Raw genomic sequence first — 27,958 nt, 5'->3', positions numbered from 1 at the left:
ACACTGTGTCTATGGTCCTCAGCATTGCCTCTTTGTGCTTCTTCAGAAGAGCTTAGACAACACATTCGAAAACCCCTCTCTTTCTTAAAATGTCTGCCTTGCTAATGCATTATAACTACCTTGTGTCTTGTAGCTGTTCTCAGTCTTGCCATGGTGTATCCCTGACTTTGTGTCAGTATACCTAGAATACCTGATGCTGTTTTGAAGGCAGAGTAGTCACACCAAATATTGATTTGATTTAGACATTTCTTCTGTTCACTCACTTTGCATTGTGTTAAATGATAAAAAATTAACTATTAAAATGTCTATTTTTGAAAGCATTCTTACTTTACAGCATTTTTTTCACACCTGCCTAAAATGTATGCGTAGTACTGTATGTACCCAACTCTATGTTCCAACAAACTCCTCATTACATCCAATATTCTTAATGTACTCCTTAATCTTGCATGGTATTTTATGCCATTGTTTATTCATGAGAATTATAACTAATTTCTCTTCCCAATCTTTTATAGACACATTTGTGAATTTTAAGTTACAGGTGTTTTTCTGCTCAGTGTTTATGCTTTCATGTCTCCTGATGAATTTTACATGATTTTTTTTATATAGTTTGCTATTTATTATTAATAGTCTGTAAGGAGATGGTCTGCAATTCATTTTTATAGAATTATTCTATAAAAAAAGATTATGTTATAGAAAAGAAAGACTAATAGGCAAATTAGCAAGTCTCTGGCTGTGGACCACAACTCAGCACAGACCTGTTTTTGGAAGCCAACTGGACAAGACAATAACCAGGTGATCAAACCCATATAAAAAATATTTTGATGCAATAACATTGAAATCTCTACTTCCCAGGTAGCATATATGAGTCATATAATATGACAGCCTCTATAATTGTCTGAAAGGTTGTACTGAGTGGTAACCCTTTTTAAAATGTTTAGACATAATCCTTTAAAACCAGTACAGGGCGAATCCTAAACGAGTGATTGGGGCCATTATATATATATATATATATATATTATATAATATAAATATTCCAAGTACAAACATTTAAAGACATGCAATGATGAAGTAAAACAAGTTGTTCTAGTGTCTCATGAATACAAACTCAAACTAAAATGAGGATGATGCTAGATAATGAAAGTGCCAATAGAACTTCCTGCACTTTGTGTTCACATCAGAGATGTAGGCTAACGGCAAGAATATCAATTTATCTATTACTGCCTAATAGAAATACCGTACATACCCTACAAAATCAAAAAGAGAGATTTGATAACTGTAAAACTTTCATGAGCAGCTTATTAGCTTATGTCAACGCCTCAGAATGAATTTAAAAAATAAAGCAGGAAATAAGTTAAGTCATTAACTTTGTGCGAAGATTCTATTGAAAATAAGAAATCAAAGAATCAAATCACCATAGCAACAATGCCATCCTTGGATGCTGGTATCTGAATGATGTATTCCTATAGCAATCTGCATCTCCATCATTTTTACTATGGATCATGTAAAAGCTCAGCTGCTGATGACAAATTAGGCTGTAAAAGAATGTAATTTTATATATCAACTTATTGTGCTTTAACTGAATGCAGAAGTAACAACTTTAATGCCAGCAAGTCATGCTTATAAACAATACATCTTTCAGTGTTTATGTGGTTAAATATTATTTTTGGTAATAGTGATTTTGTGAATGATTGAAAATCAATATTAAAAAATATATATATTTAGGGTAGGTCTGTGTATAGTGATATTGTGGCCATCACAATATTGTTGAATTTATGCTACCTACTCTAGCTTTCTGGAATAACTCAGGAATCAAGAGGAAATACTGTGTATTTTGTTCCACTTCTAGAGGCTTTCAAAAGACAATGAATCACATGGTGGGGTGCATGTGCAGCGCTTACCTGGAGCGCTATGGCACCGGGATGCACTATGGGAAGAAGCCAAGGAGGTGGAGGCAGTGTCATGTGTTGGGCAATGTTCTCCTTGGAAAGATTTGCTCCTGCCATTCATGTGGATGTTACTTTGACACTTACCACCTACCTAAGCATTGTTGAAGACCATGTATACCATGTCATGGACACCGTCTTCCCCGATGGCATTGGCGTCTTTCATCAGGAAAAATGGTTCAGGAATGGTTTGAGGAACACAACAATGAGTTTGAGGTGTTGACTTGACCTCCAAATTCCTCAGATCTCAGTCCAATTGAGCATCTGTGGGCTATGCCTGACAAACAAGTTCGATCCATGGAGGCCCCACCTCGCAACTTACAGGACTTAAAGGATCTGCTGCTAAGGTTGTGGTGCCAGATAATGCAGCAAACCTCCAGAGGTCTACTGGGGTCCATGTCACTTCCATCCAAGAAGATGATTACACAGTCCTGCACATGCCACTGGAGCCCTCTGGATAGCGATGACAGGAGAAACCATTCTAAGGAGGCTTTTACACTTCAAAGGAGCTGAATCCTCTTGTCCAAAGTCACGGGAGAGTTTTCCCAAGGTCTTAGAAGAAGTATCTAAAGCGGCCTCGTATGGGCTAGGAACCACTAGCTTGCTGGCTGACATAAGCCCAATAAGGACCATTATCTAAAGGATTGCCACTGAACTGGCGCAGAGAAGGCCTCTGACCAAACACTGAATCCGAACCTTCTTGTCTGAAGGGAGGAAGGTAGCGCATAGAATTATTTCTATGATCATGCCCCAAAATAACAGTTTCTGGCACAGCAAAAGATGAGACACATTGAGGTTGACCAGCCCAGATCTTTTAACAACTTCAGTACTTGTTTTGATTGTGCCACCAGGAACAAAACCTGGAGCGGAGGCAAGGCCAATTAGAAGAGAAGTGAAGTAGTAGGATGCCTTCAGAAGAAGGGGGGGTCAAATGTAGGATGAGCCTTTTTGATGGAAACATGGAGGTAGGCATCTTGTAAATCCAGGGTGGCGTGCTAGTCTCTTCGGTAGTCCCAAGGCACACTTTAGGGACTCTGTCTTGAATTTCGTGGTGGGTGGGCTGGCTGGTCGGGGCCAGTGGAGCACTGAAGTGGGTGATGCGGCTGCATGACCGTCACCACTGTCTTTAACACAGGGCAAAGGTCCACACCAACCATGATCGCAGGGGTCGCAACTGTGACCCGGCCCGCTACTTTAAGGGGTGGAGGCGACCTCCGCGATCACTTTTGTAGGGGCCTTGCTGCTAACTTGTGCATTGCTCGCATAATGGCGATGGGAGGTGTATAGACTCATGAAAGGGAACCAATTAGTCAGATATAGATCTCCCATGCTGCAATACAGCATTTCATCTGGGTTGGCGGCATCAATACACAAGCGGGGCAGCTGGGGACATTACATAAATCAATACTAAAGCTCTGGGCAGGCTCGAGGCATAAATACACATAGTGCTGGCTGGGAGCAATACGCAAGAGGGCGAAAACGCAAGAGGGGGTAAACGATAATACATTGTGGAAAATACATATTTTTTTATTGTTGTGGCTTAGCCCCTCCGGATGTGGGTGGCAGTGTGGCAGAGCATGTACTGGTGTGTGTTTGGGTGTCATTGTGGCAGAGCCTGTTCTGGCATGTGTGTTTGGGTGTCAGTGTGGCAGAGCACGTCCTGATGTGTGTTTGGGTGTCGGTGTGGCAGAGCCTATCCTGGCGTGGGTGTGTGTGTGTAAGCTTACAATTACAAACCATGCCTAGGGGTACCTAGTGGGGCAGATGCACCTTATGTGTTATTTACTCTATTTTTTAATAAGCAGATCTTATCACAAAGGTATTGTCACAGAAACCTGGATGGTGGTTGGGATCTTCAGAGTCTGTGAAACCAATTTAATTGTAAGGTCTGATTTAATTGTAAGGCCTACAGGGGACAATTCCCTTTGGTTTCACAGTCATTACCCCTTAAGGGAGAACCTTTTACATACACACTGGCAGAACTGGAACTTTTTCATCTAAAAGTTTTTGCAGTAGCAAATGTTTTGATTCCATTATGTCTAATCTCTAATTTGGGCCTTTTAACACTTTTAGTTTCTGGGATTTTAGTACGAATAATGTGATAAATGTGAATAATGTGATTTATAGTAATTTGGATGGCAACTCAGTTATGTATGAGGGGTGCGTGTGGGAACAAGAGCTTGACCATGTATATATGGGGTTGGTGTCCAAATGTTTCCAGGGCTGCTTTTCATTCCCAGTCAGGCCCTGTTTGAGATGATCGTGGAGGAGATCTCATGCACAGGAAAACACAGTTTTAGTCTAGCATAGCCTGAGAATAGGAGGTCAGCTTTAGCATCTTCTAGTTGATCTTCCAAGTTAAGGATAGAACGCACAGCTGTGATAAGCGTGTCTACTTTTTTTTTGAAAGTGAAAATAAATCAATAATTTTATTTTTAACAGTCTTTTTGAATTTTGCAACCCAGGAAAATTATCTATTACATTGCTAAAATACATGTTTCTTTGGCCAATTTTTGGAAGGTCAAAACATTTTTAGAGAGCCACACATATAGGTGTAATAACCCATACAAAACATTACATTAAACAGTGCAACACTCTGAATCACCATTGAGAAAGGGGAATCACCATGTAACAGCTGTCCTGTCACTGTGTTATTATTTTGTTGCATTGATTTTGGGGCATTTTTACATTTGTTGTTCTTTTGAACGACTTTATTGATGATTTTTGTAAATATATGCTTTTTTGGAACTAAGTTTGGAATAAATATTACATTTTATTTAAACGACTTGATTCTGTGCACCTCCTTCATCCAAGTCAGTTTACTTACTAAGAAATCTGTTATCATTTGATAATGGATACGATCCATTTAGAAAATGGTGAGCCTTTGTTTGCATGGGTATTGATATCTGTTTTGGTCCACGATATGGCTGGCCTTCTTATATCCTTAATTACCAAAGAATACTTAAATAGTTCAAGGAGAGAAAAAAATTACCAGAATCTTGAAGTTAAGTATATTTTTGTCTATCCAGATAACACAATATTGTTATAAGACCAGTAAGAAACACCTCACCCTAATTGCTTCTAGAGCTGTATTAAAGAGGGGGGCTACATAATTAATAAAAGGAATGGAACACTTTATCTATGAAGAAAGGTTAATTAATTTAAATCTATTTGGTTTAGAAAAACGGTGCCTCAGAGGGGATATGATAGCACTATATAAATTGTATTCAGGGCCAATAGAAACCATTGTCTGGAAATCGGTTCATAAACAGGACTATGCATAGGACACGTGGTCACGCATTTAGACTGGAAGAAAGGAGATTTAGTCTAAGGCAGAGGAAAGGATTTTTTTACAGTTAGGACAATAAGGATGTGGAATTATCTGCCTGCAGGTAGTTTTATCAGAGTCTGTACAGACGTTTAAACTGCAACTAGATGAATACTTGCAAAAACATAATATTCACGGATATAATTTTTAAATTATGGGGAAACAACTTATTGATCCAGGAAGAGATCTGACTTCCATTCTGTGGTCAAGAATTTTTGGTTCCTAGTTTGTTGCAAGAGCTACAAACTGGATTTTGTTTGTCTTCTTTTGGATCAACAGCAATTAACAGATATGGGAAAGACTGAACTTGATGCCTATGTAACTATATTGTTTAAAAAATGGAACAAGTTCGAATTACAGACATGTTTTATTTGTGTGCTTGTTATACTGAATGTTTTGCTAAATGTTCCATTTCCTTGCCACTTAGTAATTTGTCTTTTCAAAGCCACTAACTGACTCTGGCAGAGGTCACACAAGAGCCAAAACCACTGGCACTATATACAAATAACAAGACATGAAATTGTGGTAAATTCATTATAAGTAGTCAATATTTCAGTATATACAGACGAATAATACATGTATCCTGTTATCAAGGATACTGTGATTCATGGCTGGACTTGGGTTAATGAGGCGATCTTGGCCGGTTGCTACCCAATGATGTAGGTGCGCACAATGTCCTGATATGAGAGGCTGCATGTTGCATTTTAAAGCTAATGCAGCTAGACGTATCCAGCTGGTGGCCACGCACTGCAGCAACCAATCTGCCACTGGAGCAGCAGATAGGGTGAATATGCAGTGCTGTTAGCAGGTGGTTCACTGGCATTTGCATGGAGTGCCAGATGGCCAGTCGGGGCCTGGTGTCATGCTCTGTATACTGCATGAAAGCATACAATAAATAAAATAGTCCTTTGCATAATTCTGAGATGTGTATGCAACTACATGGACAGGTACAATGTTATACCATGCATTGGCTGAAACCCCAGCTCAAACACCCTGCTATGCATGTAAGTTATCAGGTTTCGAACTGGAAAACAAATCAGTAATCAGTGCTAAATCAGAAAGCCAATCAATCGAAGGCTCTATAAAAGTGCTAAGATTGATTTCTGTATTGAATCATTCAAGGACCTGAATCATAAATCAAATTCTCTATTTTTAAGTATTCAACTCTGAGAGACATGTTGGTATTTCCTAAATTAATGATGATTTTGAAGTAGCTATGATTCAAAAATCAATTTTTAGAATTTATAAGACATGATGGGTTTGGTATTCTATGCATTAGCATGGGCTCTTACTCTATAGAATGTATTCAATGCAATTTTTAAATAGATAAGCTACCTTTGCTCTATTGACCTTGAGAAATTCTTCACTAATTTACTCCTATCTCAAACATGTCATGCCCTAACAACATTACCTCTCTCTATAACTCTACCCTCACATCTGTTATTGAGGATGTACCCTAGCTACTACTCGCTCTTCATGACTTGCACATTTCCAATGCTTTCACAAAGCTGTAACCCAACACCTTTGACATTGTTCCCGCCCTTTTGAATGTAGTTGGTGGAAGTCCATGTCTGATGTTCTGCACTATAAATTAATGCTACGTTCCTACTACTCTACTCTCAACCTTGCTAAGGAAACCTACTTCACCTCCGTGATTTCCTCTTTGTCTCATAAAACTAAATGCCTCTTTAGTACTTTCAATTCCGTTCTTTGACCTATCCCAACTACCCCTTCCACTAACCTTAATTCCTCGGACTTTGCCACATACTTTAATAATAAAATTGAAACATTGAAATATCAGTCCCCCCCGCCCTCAACTATGAGCCCTGCTACCCACTGACCTCTTCTTCCTTTGCTACATTAAAGTAAATCTCTACTGTACATGCTCTTCTCTTTCATCTTGTCCAACCACTTGTCCCCTTGACATCTTACCCAGTCTCTTTCATCTCCTCTTGCCCCTGTGTACTATAGCTCACATCTTTAACCTCTCCCTCTCTACTGGATCTGCCCTATCCTCCTTCAAGCATGCTACCATAACTCCTATATTGAAAAAGCCCTGGGTGGACCCAACCAATCTGTCCAATTACCATCCATCTCGCTACTTCCTCTCTCCTCCAAGCTTCTTGAAATAATTGTTTAAAACCAATTAACCAAGTTTCTTGATTCCAACTCCTTACTTGATCCTATTTAATCTGGTTTTCGCCCTCAACACTTTATTGAGCCCACCCTTACAAAAGTATGCTGTATGCTGATGACACCCAGATCTATCTATCTATCTATCCTCTCCTGATCTCTCTCCCTCTAGATCATGTCACTAACATTAACAATAACATCCTCCCATATTTCTTTAGCTCACCTTTCCTAGTCCCTCTACTTCAATACTTACACTAGTGTGGCTGGTCCAACCCAAACAACGCCACTTGTAAATTGTAAGCTTGTTTGAGCAGGGCCCTCCTCACATGTTTTTTCTGCAAGTCAAATTGTTACATTACATACTACTTGTTATGTCATGTCTACCCATTGTACAGCGCTATGGAATATATCATAATAAATAAGAATAATAAATACAGAGATAAAGCTCGCCAGGATCAGCCCTGGGGTTTCCTAGTGGTGTTGGTGAACGATGTCACTCGTGCCCCCACATGCTGAGTATGTCAGTGTTTTACATTGTGTGTGAAAGTCTGTTAGCGCGTGTGTAACTATGTTAGTTCATGTGTGTGCTTGTATGTGTAAGTATGCTAGTATGTTTTTGTGTGTAAGTTAGTATAAGTGAACAAGACTTCTGGAACAATGTCATTTGGACAAACAAACACAGCATATAAGCACAAACATATTATATTAACTGTCAAGCGCGGTGGTGTTTTGCAGCCACAAGATCTGGAAACCTTGAAGTCATTGAGTCGACTATGGACATCTCTGTATACTTAAGTATTCTAGAGTCAAATGTGAGGCCATCTTTCTGACACCTGAAGTATGACCAGAATTGGGTCATGCCACAGGACAACAATTCCAAGCACACCAGCAAATCTACAACAGAATGGCTGAAAAAGAAAAGAATCAAAGTGTTGCAATGGCCCAGTCAAAGTCCAGACCTCAACAATACTGAAATCATGTGGAGGGACCTTAAGAGAGCTGTGCATAAACAAATGCCTACAAACCTCAAAGAACTGAAGTGACGCTGTAAAGAAGAGTGGGTCAAAATTACTCCACAACGATGTGAAAGATTACTTCAAGTTATTGCTACTAAAGATTACTTCAAGTTATTGCTACTAAAGGTTTTTCTACCTCTTAATCATAAGATCTACTTAGTATTTCACACACGGCTTCTCCATTTTGGCTTTATTTTTTTTAATAAATCATGAAACAGTGTAACATGCCATGTGTTGTTGTTGTTCATCTGAGGTTGCATTTACCTCATTTTAAGGTATATCACAAGGGTTAAAATCATGTAACATACATATACCACTGTTTTTTTTTTAATTATAAATATGCAGACCTCGTTGGTCAACTCAGACCCAGAAGAAGCCAGTATGGTGAAACATTTGTTGGTCACATTTTGCATGGAGCTCTGTGGTGTTTTTGCAAGCTGATTCTTTTATTGGCATCTGGCAGGTTACATTAGTAGGAGATCCTTTAAGGGGCTTCCATGGATGCATCCTGCCAGTAGTCAATGCTATGGCTGATGGGTGTATGCTTCATAGGGTCATCCTGCAGCAGTCCAGTAGACATTATGTATGGCTGCATTTACTCAGCATGAAGATAACTAAAATCACCTACCACTAATTTAAAGCATCAACTCAACCCCTTCTAGGAAAGAAAAAGCAATGAGTGTCTAATGGAAGCTCTACTAAGAACATATGCAAGTTGTCTAACTTGGTAGATGACCCACTAAGCCTTTTAGTTGGTGTGATTGTTTTAATATAAAGTTAGCACTATCAATGAACAAATATCCCCTCTGCAATAACTAATGTTTTAACAATAAAAATTCTACATTATAAAATTGTGAAATTCCTAGATACATGGCACAAACTACCACATTAATATATAAAAATGTCTACTATTGCTGCTCATCTTGACTTTCATATTATGATAAATATGGTAAAGGTGTTTTGCAATATTATCCCCAGTACAACATAAGGGCTTTGAACACTGACCTCGATTTAATGTAATATTATTAGTGGATATTATCCACTAGATTTTCTAATCCCAAATGTTGGTTAATGATTTCTGAACGTTTGACATTCATTCATTGTAATTCAACCTTGAAAGATACAGTACAATACAAAAAGTACTGCACATGCATCATAAGTGTGGAAAAGATGATCACTGGATTAGCAGATAAACTACCATCACAATAAATAACCAGAATAATAAATCACAAATTTTCAATAATTAATCAATTCTACAGTGTCACAAGGTTTAGATGAGAATATTAATCACATACAAACTGAGAGCTAATTGTTAATTACTGCAGACATTAAGGTTATTCCTTTTAAGGGAAATTTCTTTATGAAAATTCCTTTATTTTCTTACATTTAGTACTTAATGATATTCAAGTCCTGTTTTTTCAGTGCTATAAGATTGTGGTCAATATAATCCTTGGTAGTGAGTAGAGGCAGCTATAACTATTTCAGGTAGATGCGAACCTTAACTATTTGTTAAGAAGTGACATCATAATCTTGATGCACTTCCTGTGTGTGGAGGGATATGCCATCTAGAGCTGAAACAACGAATCGATAAAATCGATAATGGAAATCGTTGTCGACGATTTCCGTTATCGATTAATCGATTCGTCGTTGGAGCACTAGGCTCCTTTTACTTACCTCCGCCTGCGTTCCCCGGTTCTGCTCCACGCTCTGCAGTCTCCGCCTTTTTCATGCTACGTGACGACGGAGGTGACGCGCGTCTACTATCAAGTTTGAAAAGTGGAACAAGTTCGTAGCGGAGGTAAGTACTCTTTAGGTCTATTGTCTGTGCGAATGTTTATGTGCGAGACTGGGGGGGGGGGGGGGGGTGGAGAGAGAGAGAGAGAGAGAGAGAGAGAGAGAGAGAGAGAGAGAGAGAGAGAGAGAGAGAGAGAGAGAGAGAGAGAGAGAGAGAGAGAGAGAGAGAGAGAGAGAGAGAGACTGGGTGCAGAGCAGAGTGGGGGTGGGGGGCATTGCAGGGTGTGAGACTGGGTGCAGAGCAGAGTGGGGGTGGGGATGCAGGGCAGAGTGGGGGTGGGGGCACAGTGCAAAGGGGTGGGGGCACAATGCAAGTTGTTTTTAACATCTAGTTCTTAAAATTATTTTAAATAAACGAAAAATTTGCATATTGTTTTTTTATCCGATTAATCGATTAATCGAAAAAATAATCGGCCAACTAATCGATTATTAAAATAATCGTTAGTTGCAGCCCTAATGCCATCACATCTAAACAAGATCTTATTCAAGGCAATCCGTACAGCTCCCTGATGTTTTCATGACTGCCTTTGGTGGTCACAAAATCCAAGACACATTATGTTCTCATCATTTTTGGCATTATAGATGAGCTCTAATGCTACAAACGCAAGGGTTACATTACCCCAAAAAATAACAATGTTAAATTTCATTATCCATTAATTGAAATGAAGCTTAGGTATTGCATTCCTTGACAGCAGAAATATTGGTGGCAAATCAAGCTACTTATACTTCTTCTAAAACTACAACTCATGAGCATTGCAGTATATACATTGGTTTCTGTAGCACCATTATATAAAAATACATTTCAATCACTAAGTCAGGCTTTTTCTACCATTTAAGAATGCACAGTAACACCATAAAATGCGTATAGAATAAGGGCAAGTATATTCTTCATCAGCATGTGGCCGGTAACCAGAGTTCCACAAAATATCCCTGAAATATGTGGCAATATCTGTTCCATGTAATTTATAATTATCATATTCGCAGACAATCGCTGCTCAGTTGCTTGGAGGCTGCTGTCTGACACATTAATTTGCACGTGACAAAGGCATAATACCCAAAACATTTGGTTTTTGGTGGCGTGGTTAGAGATGCAGCTAGGGAAGCATTCTTAGCAAGACATATTGTGTGACTAGATGATCCACTAATCTTAAGGAAAATATATTAGTTACACAGTTTAAGTAGTAGTATTTCAGCTGTTTGGATATGCATTATTGATTATGATTTTTAGGGCTGTAGAACATGGATACACTTTTACACAACAAGCATTCTGAGATCACAGAATAGAAGGACTCTTGGAAAAATGGACAGAGGGACCGGGGTTTCAAAGGGGGACTGTGATCCCTAAACATACAGACCTGGGAGGTATGCACAAAACCGTAGGGACAATATTTCCCACTTTGGCACTGGATGCAGCAACAAAGCCAATCGCCGTGCCTGTATGAATTACAATATTATGGAAGGCCAGGAAAACGGTCACATATCAAAAAAAAATCTATTCTCTATGTAAAAGGTATAAACACCACCCTCATACAACACAGTGGAATTTGAAACCAGAGCTAAATAAATTCCCATTCTTGTATGAACTTTAAATTGGGAACATCTAAACCAATATTAAGAAAAGCAAAGGACTAAAGAAACGAGTAACATGAAAAAACACTTTTATTGCACTTTAAGTTATAAGAAAATAAAATTTCTAAGTGAATCAAACCATAGACACAATCCCTTTAAACATCGTTTTCCTCCATCACATCAGGTTGTTACAGAACTGTAAAATGAAACAAATTGAATCTGATTAAAAACCAGACTATAAATAATAAAAAGAAAATGTAGGATGAGGAGGAAAAAAAAAAAAAAAAAAAAGAGGGGGGAAAAAACCCATAGTCTAGGATACAGTGTTAAACCACTTTTCACAGTTCAGCTTGAGTTGTGACTCTTGGAAAATGAGGCAAATTACTTGACAATTGTATGGTTTATGTTTATTTTTATGTGAAGCTTGCACAGCAAAAACCTCCAAGCTTCTGCTTTACAATGCAAGTTCCGTATTAAAACTGTAACAGTTGTTTAACCTCCAAATACTGTCGTATCTATTGAACCTGACCAGCAATCTTATTTTCAATTTGTGTATTATATTTTTAAAATAGGTTTGTCAGTTGTATTACACAAATTTGTTACATTCACCACAGCCCTCACAAAATAAAAAAAAAATTTCCCAACAGAACAAGCCGAAACAGCTTTGTTCCAAGGAATGTGTTTATACTTCGTTCAAAACAAGAAAATAAGCTTTGCACACTCTCAAATTACTTTTTTTTTTTTCTTCTTCTTCTTTGCAGGCAAACTTCACTCGTAATTGTCTGAAACTGTCCCACTTACGGCCTCTTAGAGGCACAGTGGGTTCAAATTTCAGTGGCAAAAAAGTCTTTTTTTTCTGTATCCAAACTAGATCAAATTTGGAATTCAGTCTGGGACTAAAACGTCACAGCAGTAAAATTATAATTACAATAAAAAAAATTTGCTTTTCCTTTCCTTTAGCAGCATAAATATGTTTGGCCACTGGGAATACAGTACAGCTGTGGGACAACAATCCCGTATGTAAAGACCTACTGCTAGCACCAGCATCAAGATTTCAATCCATCTGAGAACTTCTAGACAAGCTTGCCACCCGAGAGCAACATATGCGTTCAAGAGTGCAGATGGAAGCAACAGTTAATAGAGAAACAGAGGCTAATACTGTGATTGATTGACATTGGCAATAGTCGACAAACAAAAGTGATGAAACTGTACAAAACAATTCACAGTTTTTTCTTCAGCATTTCAAGAACATGACTTTGTTGCAACCGCTCTCTTTGAAAGTCAAACAGCATTTAAGTGGATTTCAACATTTAGTTGGGATCTAGCATTTAAGACAGTCCACCAAAGCATAAGACTGCAGGGGTCGCACTGTGACCATTTCGGAACAAATAACGGGATTTTGCACCGGGGTTTTTGAAAGTCCTCCTCTTTCCAAAAGAAAAAAGGCACCCGATGTCAAGAAGTGAAGTCTAAGGTGTGACAAGATGTCTTCTGTCGTCGTATTCACCATCTGTAGGTCTTTGAAGTATGTTGCCCCAAGCCAATATCCTGTTTCACCAAGGCCAATGGATATTTTTTTGGAGGGAAGGACTGGGGATGAGGTGGGGAAAAAAATGGGGAAATATGCAGTCTAGAAATTTGGACAAATCCATCCCCCCAGCCTTCACTTCATGTCCACATCAAAGTCCAGCACCAGCAGCTTTGTCTCCTCAGTCCCATTCCTGCTTCCAACGGCACAAACAAGCTTTGTGTTGGATGCTCGGATTCGCCAAACGACACCTCCACTTCCTCCACTTTCCAACGTAACCAGGTTCCGAATAAACTCACCCGTTTTTAAGTCCCACAGTTTTACAGTCCCATCATCTGAGCTGGTAATTACAAAATTCTTGTTGAATTGTAAACAGGTCACAGCGCTTTGATGTTTGTTGGGACCTAGAAGAGTACATAACATTTAGCACATTTTGTTGCAAAGTAAGGGGAAAAACCCCTACCAAAATCAATGTACACAAATATGGTTTAAACAAACATGTACAGAAAGTGGGACACTAAGAGAAATCCCTTGGATTTATCCAGAGGGTTGCTTGCACCTTACGTGATCCACAACTTAATTAGACTAGAAGCTGTCTAGTCGGATAAATCAAGTGGGCAGCATGGCAAATACTTTCTTCCCTAAAAATAGCAGCATTCCGAGACAATGGGGCCATTGTTTCCTTGCAAACATTTTCCCATCTAAACACACCATTCCCATTTTCTACATTGCAAACAGATTAACATCAGAGATGTCAGAATTACAGAAATTGTACAATGGTTATTGGACATTGAAACAAATGTTTAGAAACAAATGCTATTTTAAAATGTTTTGTTGAGTATCCATAGCATAAAACAAGTTCAATTAGCTCCAACAATTTCCATCCCCCATGGGACAGTCCCAATTTCAGGGCACTGACCTGGATAAATGCCCTACTGTCCTTTTTCTGCAGGCAGTGGGGATAATGGGCAAGTTGAGGAGAGCCTTTGCAAGAGAGCTGCAAAACCAATGGAGGCCCTTGCAAGGTGTCTCTAAAGACCATGGCCCCACCACATCCCTTGCAACACCACCCCCCACATGATTTGGATACCTGCAATTTTGGCGGGTATGAATTTGTGCACATACCGCAGCCAGTATGTGCAACTTTAGTAATCATGGTTATGAAGTAAGAGTCCTCACCTTGCAAAGTCTGTAAACACTGTCCTGTCTTAATGTCCCAGATTTTAACAGTAGAATCCGCATTTCCAGAGACCAGGATGTTATCTTTCAGCTCCATCCCGCTAGTTAATGACTGGTGCCCCGTTAGTGTGTGGATACAGTTCCCAGTCTCCACGTCCCAAACTCTGATTGAGGTATCCAAGGAGCCACTCACTACATGTATGCCATCAAACTGCAATCAAGAAAAAAAGGTTGTAAAATACAACATTCTGATTGATCTTTGCACTCTTTCAGGAGGAAAGGGGGTAGATGGACTGTACCAAAATTCTCATGGAAAGTGGTGACAGTCGGCAGCAAGGGAGAAATTGGTAATTCAATAATCTGTGAAACACCAGCCCTTCACAGAAATGCATACACAATAAAGACAATATATAGACACATCGACACTGCTTTTACTGGGTTAAACAAATCTTAGCAGATCTGACTTTTTAATTTTTTTTTGAAGTTTTAAATCACAAAAACCCAAACGTTGAAGAAGGTTTCTCAGTCCAGGAAACTATCCACTCTTACATTTATGTCACATGGCAATTAGGTGTTCCCAGCAAAAATGATGAATAAATCAATATTTAACATCACAAGATAATTATTTCCAGGATATAGGGCTAACCGCGCTAAAGTTTTGGACCTGCTTGTTAAAGCAAGTAGGAATCTCTATTTACATCCACTTAGAAGCAACTATCAATCGCAGTGCTAATTTATGTGTTCTATCTATACTAGAACCCCCTCTTATTGCCACGTGTTGATAGGAAAACTCAGTTTATTGACCAGAGGCTCTACTAGAAAAGAAGTACCTTGAAGAATCAATAACTACTTAAAATGTAGGTCACAATATAAATCCTGTTTGTTTCTTTAAACTGCATTATACACAGGTTGCCTTTGCAACCTTTCTATAACACAATCCTTATTAGAAGGAACAAAAAAACATGTGTGCTTGGCTCATCTTTTTTTGCTACTTGCAATATATTTGTCACAGAGAGGAGACGGCGGTGACCATTGCCTACAGCCGCACTGGGGCTTTACCGATTAATAATGGAGAACTTGGGCTACTCCCCTTCATTATTTGCGATTGCAATCCTTATTAGACTTGATTGAACAATGAAAGCTTAGCTTTCAAATTCTATACACATAAATGCAGGGTGTAAATCACTAAAATTGTTTAGAGCCTCCGAAATATATTCTCTTTCCCCTTTGTGCCCGTTACAGCAAAGCAAGCATATAAATCAATAAAAATTACACCAGTCTGGTTTTCTGATTTCTACATGATCAAATTATGCTAAGAGTAACCTTTACACATTAATAAGACAAAGCTGCTTCTAATTAGTGACCTACAATGTCAAAGCCAATCATTCTAAGAAATCCATAGCGTCTCCTGTCTGGAGGGTATTTTGCAGACAGAATAAAATGAGCAGAGAGCATGGCTTCAGTTCACATAATACAGAGCTGGGAGCCCAGTAAATAGAAAGCACTGGCCTACATATACAAGAGAGAATATTGTGCATCCGTAGTAAGAGCTATCCTAAGAAAGCTATGTGAGTGGCACATTAAAACACATGAGCAGTCTTGCTGATTTATGCCAAAATGGAATCCCCATAGTTGCTTGGTTCATGTCAGACGGTGCCTTGCACCTTACTAATTAGCACAGACTGGATGACAAAGTCAATTAGGGAAGCCTGACAAAGGATGACAGATTCTACCTTAAGATAATACTCAGTGCAGCTTTGTTACTCATAAATGTGTATGGTCTGTTAAAAAATAAAATGAAAATAATAGTTACAGTAGCCTTGAATGTGCAACTGCAGATATAGCACGTGCACACACAGGCACACACAGGCACACACACACGGACAGAGATTATGGTTTGGAAACAGAAAAGCGATTTTACACTTGTTCTGTGTCAGGCTGTGGCATTTGTTCCATCAATTGGGGTTTATCTAATGTTCTGGAAATGGCTATTAAATATAGCTCTGCCTGCCTCATTTTAGAAATAAATTCTATTAAAATGTGTATTTAAAAAATTACATTGTAAGCATGCAACAGCCAGGCTCTTTTCTCCTTCTGTACCAGTAGCTTTTAAAATCTGTTTTTGTCAGTCCTATATATTGCCAATTTTGTGTTATTTTTCCCCTTCAATTCTGTAACAGCATGGCAGAATGGGCTGGCGCTATATATAAACAAAATACAATATATAGTGTAAAGAAGACTGTCATACCTGTAAGGAATAGACTCTGTTTGTGTGGCCTTGCAACGTGTGTAAACAGGTTTCGGTCTCTGGGTCCCATACTTTCACCATGAAATCATAAGCTCCGCTAACAACTCGCCGGCCGTCGTACTGAACACATCGAACAGCTGCTACGTGCCCCATAAGAACATGTAAGCACTGGCCTGTTTCAATATCCCAAACCCGCAGCGTGGCGTCCCTTGATCCACTCACCACCCTGTTGAGGAGAGAATCAGAAGTAGGACCTGTTAGACATTTTAAGGCAATGCATACACACACCAAAACATACTAGGGTGATATTCAGTATATTTAATAGATGGCTGAAATAAAATTGGGTTTTGGACTGCTTTAGAAAGAAAGAGTTGTCTGTTTCACCTGTAAAGGACAATAACCCACCAGTTCTACATTGACAGAAGCCTGGAAGATATGCCAGACCCAAAGCAGTGAAGGTTAGATAAACTATTTAGAGCCTCCCTTTTCCATTACACCCTGTTATTCAGAAAGGCAGCCACGAGGTATCCGATAGTAACTAGTCGTGTTACAGGGATGGCGAGTAAATAGAATGCTTTCGTGTTTAAGCAGTCTTCTCACATGGAAGCTGATGCAGTCAATTTAGTTTCCAGCCTCTAAAAACATGGCCAGTTAACACATCAAAGGAAAATGGCACGGAAAGAGTGATGTGAGAAAGAAAATAAAGCGGCAAAGAGATATACCAAAATACATCAAATGCTAACTGGACTGAAAGACACATAAAAATATATATATATATATATATATATATATATATATATATATATATAAAAAAGATAAGGAGCCTGTAGAGGTGAAATGATGTGATAAGTGCACACCACCATGGCTAATCACACATCACCCATATTCCTCATGTTTGAACACAAAAAATGATTGTTACAGACTGACCTTTTTTCATGTAGATGCATGCAGCGCACAGTGGAAGTATGTCCATATAGGGTATGTATACATTCCCCCGTCTCTGCATTCCAAACTTTTAACGTCCTATCGGTAGATCCACTAATAATGATATTATCTCTCATCTGGGACGACCAGACTCCACCTGTGTGTCCAACAAGCGTCCTTAAACACTGCAATATGGAAACAGAAGGCGATTCATGTTAGAATGGTCAGACAAAAATTTTAGTGTAACGCAACAATTTATATCGTAATCATTTACAGTATAAAGTCTTTAAAAAAACAAACAAAAAACCCAACAAACGTGATTCACTGGTTTCACCACTCTGGGACTGTATCTCAGTACAGTGCAACCAAGATGACTCGACATGCATTTTTTTTTTTTAATATGATTAAGGTTTCTATTGCTTTCGAGCACCTCCTCACATATTGTGTTGGGTACATGCCTTTTCCAGCCTGCTAACAGGATGTGTGCAAAGCCCTAACATACATAGCCTTCCAACGCATCGCTACAGCTGTATAGCAAATACCCACTGAACAAACATAATAAGAAGGGGTAGAAAGAACTGCATTGTGTTTAATGAGAGATCTTTTAAAATACACTGGATTACATATTACTTAATACAATGAGATATAGGATTACCATATAATTTTGTTAAATTACGTGCTATGTCTACAATGTGTATATAGATTGCAAGCTGCTTCTGGTTTTACATATACCTGTCTACCATTAACCCAAAAGCATAAGCAGGCCTGGGATGAACACACTGCTGTGCATGGGAGTATCTTCTCTATTCAGGTACATACCAGTATCCTGAGCTAGTGGGTATAGGATAAGGCTTTTGTTTAGAAAATATAGTCAATGTGACACTATGAACAGCAAATACAAAGTAATCTTTTCTCGCTACAAATAGATAATAAGTAAAAAGTACTGTAATTAACACTAGCAACACTACCAGTCGACATGGCATGAAGCACACATTCCGTGATGTTAACTCCGGTCTTTATTTTAGGGACACAGATAGCAAGCACACCTCAACATCAGACTTGGGGAAAGTTTTCCCATATTGATTTTAGAGGGCGGGATCGTGAATGAAGTTACTCTCAGCATTCTTTCTCAGTGTCAGCGTGGACATTCTTTCATGGGAAAAGCTTGCGTTGAAGAACTAGGAGTGTCCATATACCACTTCTCCCCCAAGGCACACATTAAGGACAAGCTGATTGATGGCTTAAAAAGTTAAACGACAAGTAGATTGTTTTCCCGGGAATATTTTCATTTTGTGGCCAGGTTTGTAAAACCAAAAGAAATCATAAAAGCTGATCAGGAATCAAATCAATGGCGTATAATCTATTAAGTGCTGCTATACAGCCAACAAATCCAAACATGTAATTACACTCCAGTGTTATTTGGACTGTGGTTTAATGTCCATATGCTCATCCAGGGAAAGATGCTCCACACTAGAGGACTGCACTGGGAGGCGGGTCCCGCAGGACCCACCAAAAAACTTGCGGGAGCGGGCGGTCAGGCACTGTACCTGCGGGTCCCGGTAATCCCGCGCAGTCCCGCAAGGCTGCCTTCTTGCTGCTCCCTTACAGTGTCTCCTAGCTTGCTCTGCCCAGGAACAAAACGGAGTCACGTGATGTGACGACACTTCCTGTCACTCCGCCTTGTTCCTGGGCGGAGCAAGAGAAGAGACGCCGTGAGGGAACAACTCGCGGGAAATCAGGTAAGGAGGCGGGCATGATTGGCCACAAATGTGGCGGGAGCGGGCGGGATTGGCCACAAATGTGGCGGGAGCAGAACACCCACATTGCGGGAGCGGGATTAAAAACCGCGGGAGCGGGATTAAAAAAGTAGTCCCGCCCATGGCTCTACTCCACACCTCACTGTTTGGTGAACGATACACAAGAGAAATTGACTACCCAGGAGTGAAACTGACTGTTTTTGACAAATGCCACCAAAGTAAAAAAACACCGGTTGCAGATGAGTTCCATGGTCCAGAAAAACATATGTGCAGCTTCCATACAAATAGATGTTAATGCCACATTCTAAAGCTAACAACCAAGGACTCTTCATCCATGTTGGATACATTTTAGGAATATTTTTTATGGCTCATTACACATACATTGTACATAAAAATCAAGTTGGATAGCCATATGCCTGACAGACTTCACCTCACCGAAAAACTGTCCTAACCTGAAGTGATCTATAGACTCTGTACAAAGCTCAATCTAAAATACTTTCAACAAAAAATGTGATTCTAGAAGAAACTCATGCCAAATCAAGTTTTGGCCACCCTGAGTACAAAGTTGATGGACATATAATACTGAAAACTAAATAATTCAATCTGTGGTTGAAGTCTAGCAAAATGCAAAAAATGTTACAAAAATATAGAAAACAAAACAAATATCGAACATATCCTTATCTAAGGGGTGTAAGAGGTTCTTCCTACCAAATCAGATACAGGTTAAATGTTGAATGCTATAAAGACCACGAGAGATGACTAGATGGCAAAATGATTGTTTGCACATAAAAATGATGCGCACTGTGTTCCTAAAACTTAAGCCAATGTCTCTGGCCTCCCAGGGGCAATAGACCTGGATTGCTCACTAGATAAGACAGCTGGAATGCCATTTTTATGGCCTGTGCAGAATGTGGATGGGGTGGATCTTAACAGGAGACTTCTATAAAAGGATCTGCTTATTTTTAATTGTGTGGCTCATTTTAATTTTAAACCGTAAACAAAACACAGCTTACCTTCCCAGTAACCGCTGACCATACTTTTAATGTGTTGTCATCGGAACCGCTTACTATTCGATTGCCACAGAACTGTAGACATGTGATCACATGATCATCGTGACCTTTAAGCACCTGGCAGGAAAAAGATGGTGACTTTTTAAGTAATATAAAATATTTTTGGGAATTCTGCATTTCCAGTTTGCCATCACCAACAATGCACAGCTTGATAAAGAAGTTGTATATAATCCTAGGCGTTACCTTTGGAGATTTTAGTTCACCTCGTCGCCAGTTTGTATCAATCCTGTGCTGTCGAATGTATGCACTTTTCCACGGACTGTGTGTGAAGCCAGGTTTAAGAACCTTTCTTCTCTTCACATGTAAAGGCTCATCGATTCCTGAAAGCACAGGCGGCGTGTTAATACCGAGCAGAATAGCTGTGTTCCATGTGGAGATTTCAGGCTAATGTAAGCCAGGCAACCATAAGTTTAGATACTCACCATCTTCTTTGCATTTCTCTCGCCACAAAAGGTTGTCTTCAGCCAGGATCCTCCAGTACCGACAGGTTTGAGCTGCCTGTAGAAGATCCTTGGGTTCTAGGAATGAAAGAACGTACAGCGCCAACTGGAAAAGACCATAAAAAAATTAATTAGTTCATCTACTTCAACATAAAAAGCTATTACTGAGGTAAAAACAAACGTGTAAATATGTGCTGTTACACACGTGATTCATGAAAAGTCAACTTTATAAATAAAAATAAATGGAGCAAGGCATAATTAATGTGAATTTGAGGAGCAGGCAAAATGTGGTATTGAACAAGTGTGTGGATATTAAATGTACCCAGCTTACCTTCTAATTGTACAGTACAGCAGTATATGATAATCATAAACGCCATTGCTGTCCAATGCTTTAATGTTTCTTGCTCTTCAGCTGAGTAGCTCAGCGGAGGGCTCTCTCAGGCCTTCTCTCCCACCAAGCCACTGTTGTCTACTTCCTGCTGCTCGCTGATAGATCCCCAGTGTACTCAGAGCAGCAGGGAGTAAGCAACAATGGCGACTTTTGAAAAGAAAAGCTCAGGCAGAGAAAAGGACACAGAATGAGCTAAACGCTGCTCTACATAAACAAGACTGAGGGGAATGTGTCACCAGCTGAGACTAGTGTAGGTGGTGATAGAAGCAGCAGGTTCGCTGGCACGTCCAAATCACAATGTAAGGTATTGTATAACTTGGCCTTGTGAAGGATCCTTCCCAGAAATCTGTGACTATCAGAATCTTTCGTAACACAAACCGCCCTTTCTGCCCATAAACTATAATGAAAACAGTCCTAACATCAAACGGTTTTAATTGTTACGTTTTCTTCCTGCATTGGCAAAGTCTTCAACCTAGGATACTGTTTAGGAGAGAGTCCTCATACACTAATCATCTTTTCTTGTAATCAAAATATGGCTGATTTTCCAGCCATTTTGGATTCTAGTCTGTCACAGTGCGGATGGCCTCAGAATGATCACGCACAATGATATTATTGCGAGAAATAAGTCACTCATGTTAAAACAGCATGTAAATAAATTTGGCATAATCAATAACACTTGTTATTTGGGTACAAGAGGGAATAGACCAGGGGCGTCCAACCTGCGGCCCTCCAGCTGTTGCAGGACTACATCTCCCATCCTCCTCAGCCAGCCCCTTAGCTGAAGGAGCATTATGGGACATGTAGTCCTGCAGCAGCTGGAGGGCCGCAGGTTGGACGCCCCTGGAATAGACCAAAGTATGGCACATTATACGCAGCTGGTGATGTATATAAGGACAGTATTAAAGCAAATAGAGTTAACATATAGGTGGGCTAAGTAACGAGTCGCATTGCTTTCCTAACTTTTTTCATTGTTCTTACACTAAAGCACACATTTCAGAGTGAAATTCTGCCAAACCATAGTAGGTTACAATCATATCAACACTGGCAAGACAACAGGATTATGACATCTAACACACACACATATTCAAATATATACATACACACACACACACACACAGTAAATCATATATACGAGATCTAAAGTCTTGATTTCTCCAGGATTTGGGGCTAGGTTCCCTGGTGTGCCTCCTGCTGCTTTGACATGACTGTTTAAATGCCTCTCTGTTGTTCAGACACCAATATATGTATTCCAGCATGGAGCCCCGTGCCAGATTGCAACTAACAGCTGGCTCTGGTAAATGAGAAACATCAAATCAGGGAGGAAACGACATTTCTAATTGTAGATCTCTAAAGGCAGGGTCCTCCAAATGCTTAAATTAAACTTATTACTACAACAGCCTAACATACCCATGGATTATGCTTGTTCCCTCCTGAAAAACCCCATCAATGCTGGGGAATCACCGCGGATGGCATTTTTTTAGTACCGAAACAAGCTTTGCAAAAAGGTCAAATGTGTTTTGATGTTAGGGAGATAATTACATTTCCTTAAGTTTAGAAATAAAACTTCTATCACAAGAAAGAACAGCAGCAAATTAGAGCTGAATAGGCTTCATACAGAGACTGTCTTCCACAGACCGTTAGGTGCAACGGCTAATATTCTCCACTGTCCATTGTGTGAACATTTCATAAAACATCCTGCTTGCTTTTCAATCAACACCACGAATCCATCCACAGCGTCTCTAACCGCTCGCCCTCCACACACACAAAAAGTCATACAATAAGGTCACTCCACTTCACCTGAAGGACATCTGTTTGTATTGCTTACATCCCGTCCATACACACACAAAACGCCAGTGAAAACTACTTCAAAGAGAGGAAAACACATTCTGCCTAGCAATCTATAAAGGGCATTTAATCAGATTTTATATGAAAAGGCTGCACCAAAGTGACTTTGCATGTATTCATTTATATGCAAAGTACACTGCGGCCTTCTGCTTACGTCAAGGATCAACCTCTGAGCCGATGTACAGACTGTTTTTCTTTTTAAATATTAGCTATATGACACGCTGTATAAAATCCCACACTTGTGAGTGTACAGTCTATGAGTCATGTTCTTCTAAAACATTTGGCTTTGTGGGCAGTGACGCTGCCAATTAGCGATGTGCTGGGCACAAAGGTCATTTTCATGGGAAGGGGCATTTTACTTAAACTAAGTAGCTTTCATGCATTTAGTCTAGTTAAAAAAAAAATACAGCGCAGTTTAATATATATTCTTCTTTAATGGGGGGGGGTCTCCGAAATAATTCAAATAATTAGTATGCCAGATGTGAGAACAGAGGAAAGTTAGCAAACGCCAATACAGAAAGGGGGCCAGTTCCGGAAGCCAATGACCTACAAGATGGAACTGAACTGCCTTTGAACTTTTCCTTTAGTGGTTACTAAACTTTGTTTTTTATTATTTGTTTAATAAGCGTTCACCTCTTCATCTCCCACGGTGTAACAAGACAGAGGTCATTGTAAGCAGTCATCTTTTTAATGATATACATGAGTGGGTTCTACCATTACAGAGTACAGTATCAGTTAATACAATTATCAGGGGGCTTGCGGCAGTAAAGAACATGGGTACCTACAGTGCAATAATTGAGTACATGAGTGAACCCTGACATGGGATAATATGGCCCCATAGTGGGAACACGCATGCACACCACAGTGTGGCCAGGAATTTGGCAGCAAAAGATGGATGGTATATTTAATACAGAGGGGAGCGCCTGTATTATATGTCAATAAAACAAATTTATCGTTCCTTTAAAATGGTACTTACTATAATTACCCCGTGCATTAAGACCAAGTAACTGAGTTGTTTACTTTTTTTGCTCTAAACCACCATAGTAACCGGCTACAAACCGTATTCAAAAGGTAGAAAAAAAAAAAAAAAAATAATATATATATATATATATATATATATATATATATATATATATAAATATATATATAAATAATTTGCATGAATTCTCTGGATACCTGGAAGCTACTATTCTCATAAATAGCAGTGTGTTTCCAAGTAAAGATCAAAAAAGGAACACCAGCATCAATAATTCTCTTTGAGGATGCCATCAGATGACAGTTAACGCCAGCATTTTACTTTGTATGTTTAGAACCTCAACATAGCAACAGCTGACAGTTTACTGATTATTGGAAAAGACACTGATGACACAAAGCTATCCATGGAATTACTGCATTAGCTCTCCCCTCTGATAGATTGCAAAGGTTGCTTTACTTAAATCTTGCAGATCTTTCACACAGAAGAGATACCAGCTTTGCTGCTGGCCAAAATGCCTGCAATGCAGTGTGGATCAATGTATTCTGTATGGGGAGAGGGTATGCATGAATTAAAGCTTCATGTTGCAGCAGTACTGTGAATGTGTGGCTTGCAGTGTATGATAAAAAAGGTACGCAATTTCAAACATCCTCGCCGATGGCTTCTCATACTACATCCCTAAAGCTCTGAAACAACTGGTTTTAAAAATTCCATCTTTGGCAAATTCTTAATTTCAGTTCATTTTGTTTCAACAGCCTGCCTGAAATCATTAATATCCTTATAATCTGCATTCAGGACTTATGACTTAGTACAACTGCCATGCCACTTTAATTCATAAGTACACATTAATATAGAATACGGTATTAAGTCATGGAAAAGTGTCTGCTTGTTTTACTCTAACAGCAATTAACCTTAACTGAAGACTGCAATTATTATGGCAATACTTAAAGATGGAAGCAAATATTGGTATATTTTGGCAGATAACATCCAACAAATCTCACCTCTTTCGGTAGCAAAGAAATAAAATCCCGTTGGAACTGGGGCTCAATCACTTGCATCATATGCTTTACTTGGGTGGGTTCACAACTGTCAATAAGTTCATCTAAAGCCAACAGCTTTTCTGGTCCACTCCAGCTCTGCAAAACAAATAAGAAAAAAACATTAAAAAGGGAAATGTATATCACACAGTCCATGAAAAAAACCCTCAAACATTCAAAAAAAAACAAGTGGTCATTTAGAGGTATTCATTCTACCAGACACAGGAAAAAATGTTAAGGAAGAGCTTAAAACATTGCGTGACCAGCCATGGATGGAGAGCTGTAGGCCAAAACATCAGAGGAGCTGGGGCCCAACACTGATCTTAAAGCATGACCCGAGGAAACACTGCCCTGATCACACACAGAAGGTCAGCATCCATTCCCACGTTACAAAAAACGGCAACTTCCATGTTGCATGCACTGCGGCCAAATAAAAGTTGCCTTATAGGCATATGATAGATGCACAAATATCTGTTCTCATTACTACATCAAATTGTTCATGCGTACTATGCATAAGTGGTATGTAGCAAAAAAAACAAGGCCAATGTAATAATGCACTTAGATATAAAGCCCAACGAGAAGAGGTTAAGTTAGTAGCTCCCCACATACTCCCGTTATATCACAGGCCAGATCACTCAGATCTAATATAATACGGTTACAGTAAAAGTGCTTGGGCCAGCTTAACTCGCTTTGAGGGATAATACGACACTATGAGAAAAGACGTTTTGATCTTCACTCTGGCGCCCGGTTAAACGATAGGATTTCTGATAATGTATACAAGCCTACACACCGATATCAAGACTGGGCAGCCGCTGCGGATAGCTGCAACCACCTGCTACAGCAAGTTCTACTTCCACTTAGGGTGACATTATACAGATCTTTAATAAGGATGCCCTTACTACTGGATGGCAAGATAAATTCATCCAGGTTATGTGTCAATTGTATTGAGAAGACTGAACGTTGTTACCCTAAGAAATTTGTTTCCCGGGGATGAACCCACCTAACACTGCACTATAACATGATACCATGACAACTGATAAATCAGCAAACTCTATACAAAAGGTATAATGTAAAGTTAAATGCAGCTGAAGAGGAAGCCGCCTACAATACCGGAGGCACAGGAACCGACTATGGAGGACTCGTTCAGAGCTCCAGCTACCGTCTCTTGTCGGAGTTTTCAGACACTGATGGTCTAAACCATCACTTATCGGTAGCCTGCATTTCATTTCCTACACTAATGCCATTTAAAGTGCACCTTATGACAAATGCTGAATGTCAATAGACTGTACCTGCGGCTATTATTGTCGCCGAGTCCCAGAAGTATTTTTCTCATAAAGCCCAAACAATAAAAGTAAGAAGCACACAAGATTTTCTTGGAAGCCTTTATATTGGTTTTGTAATAACATCAGCTTAAGTAATGAAATCCATTAAAAGCTTTAATATCACAGAAGAGCGGAATGAGGAATTAGTTAACCATGATGGGTGTGTGTATCTATAGTATATGTACATTGAATATTTATATACTCTATGTACATATATTGATATTATATACACAGAGGTATATCGATAGAGGTAAAACACATTATGCAAATCAGGACATGTAATCAACAAAGATTACTCTGTTTCCTACCCAAACATGGGACAAATGTTTATTTGAACAGATTGAATCACACATGCAGGATTCAAAAGACAAACTATACCTTTCGCTCGCTGACATTTACATTTGCTCTAAAGTAATTACACAGAAAGAGAAGGCTTTCCGTAAACAAGTGAAACGTTCCTAGAATTTCACTGTTTAAAGCTAGGGTACAAAGCGTGTAGTTTGCCCGTTAATGGCTGTAGCCTGACTGTGCAGATAGGGACTGCTCTGTTCTCTCCCACACAATTATCACATACGATGTGCGGCGGAGCCAACCGGAGTACACAAAGGTTCAGACGCACGCGCCTTGGTTCTGGCAATTATCGCTGCATAAGGAGGGATAAGCATCATCTGTTGACTAATTTTTGGTGCGTCAAAAAAAAAAAAAAAAACCAGACCGCAAAGAGCAGCTGTTCACAGAATTGAAATACTGTGTTTCTTTATGCGATAACCTGATTAAAAAAATGTTTTAATGCAACTACAAGTGTTATTACTTAAATTTCAGCTCTGTTTTATTCCTGCCATCAGCTATTTTGTCTTATTATTTGTACCCCCGGGATCCCCTTTTACCCCACAGATCATTTACCTCTTGTGAGGTCTGCAATGGCTGGAACCAAAGTCTCATGTTACAAACTGATAACATGGAGAGAACTCGACTAATACAGTCCCGGTTATTTTCCAAATGTTCCCAACTCTACATATAGCAGCCATGCTGAAATAGCTGGACTCGGGAGTACACGAGAGCGATCCAACACTGTACCATAGGACTTGCTATAGAAAACGCAGTCTGCTTCTCCCTGCCTGTATTCCGCATCAAATCAGGTTTCAAGGACCAGAGGTACAATGCCGAGTTCAGTAGAATTGGTCTGGAGTGGTAGAGTACCGCTGTACTTCCATTATCTTATCACTGTGCCAAAAGTCCATTACATTAAGTGGACACCTCTGCTAGCAGAAATAATAAACACTTCATTCTAATGCAGCTTCAGTCCTATGGAAAGGTCACCGAAAGTTTAGCACAATGACCCATGTAATAAACTGTAACAGAAATCGTTCCCTTAATACGCTCTGCCCACATCATAGTCTGTGTATAACTACAATTACATTTATTGGACCCCAAGGTGCTTCAGACACAATACAACACAAT

The 27,958-nt window shown here is 39.4% G+C and overlaps 1 protein-coding gene across 3 annotated transcripts in view; it reads right to left on the bottom strand.

The window, feature by feature from the left end:
* Window positions 1-11,855: 11,855 nt before the first annotated feature.
* The window catches only part of FBXW7 (F-box and WD repeat domain containing 7), a 105,831-nt gene continuing 89,728 nt past the window's right edge, over window positions 11,856-27,958 (bottom strand). For all 3 annotated transcript variants that reach the window (XM_053460532.1, XM_053460540.1, XM_053460548.1), the window contains 8 exons: window positions 25,140-25,274; window positions 20,912-21,035; window positions 20,673-20,809; window positions 20,433-20,546; window positions 17,666-17,847; window positions 16,739-16,964; window positions 14,491-14,701; window positions 11,856-13,715 (listed from right to left, as the gene is read on the bottom strand). In XM_053460532.1, coding sequence (XP_053316507.1) covers window positions 13,447-13,715; window positions 14,491-14,701; window positions 16,739-16,964; window positions 17,666-17,847; window positions 20,433-20,546; window positions 20,673-20,809; window positions 20,912-21,035; window positions 25,140-25,274 — 1,398 coding nt within the window. In that variant the 3' untranslated portion in view covers window positions 11,856-13,446. The remainder of the gene's footprint in view (window positions 13,716-14,490; window positions 14,702-16,738; window positions 16,965-17,665; window positions 17,848-20,432; window positions 20,547-20,672; window positions 20,810-20,911; window positions 21,036-25,139; window positions 25,275-27,958) is intronic.

The sequence above is a fragment of the Spea bombifrons genome, chromosome 1 (assembly GCF_027358695.1).
Source record: "Spea bombifrons isolate aSpeBom1 chromosome 1, aSpeBom1.2.pri, whole genome shotgun sequence".
In the NCBI taxonomy this organism is placed as follows: domain Eukaryota; kingdom Metazoa; phylum Chordata; class Amphibia; order Anura; family Pelobatidae; genus Spea; species Spea bombifrons.
This window is presented reverse-complemented; position numbering and strand designations above follow the sequence as displayed.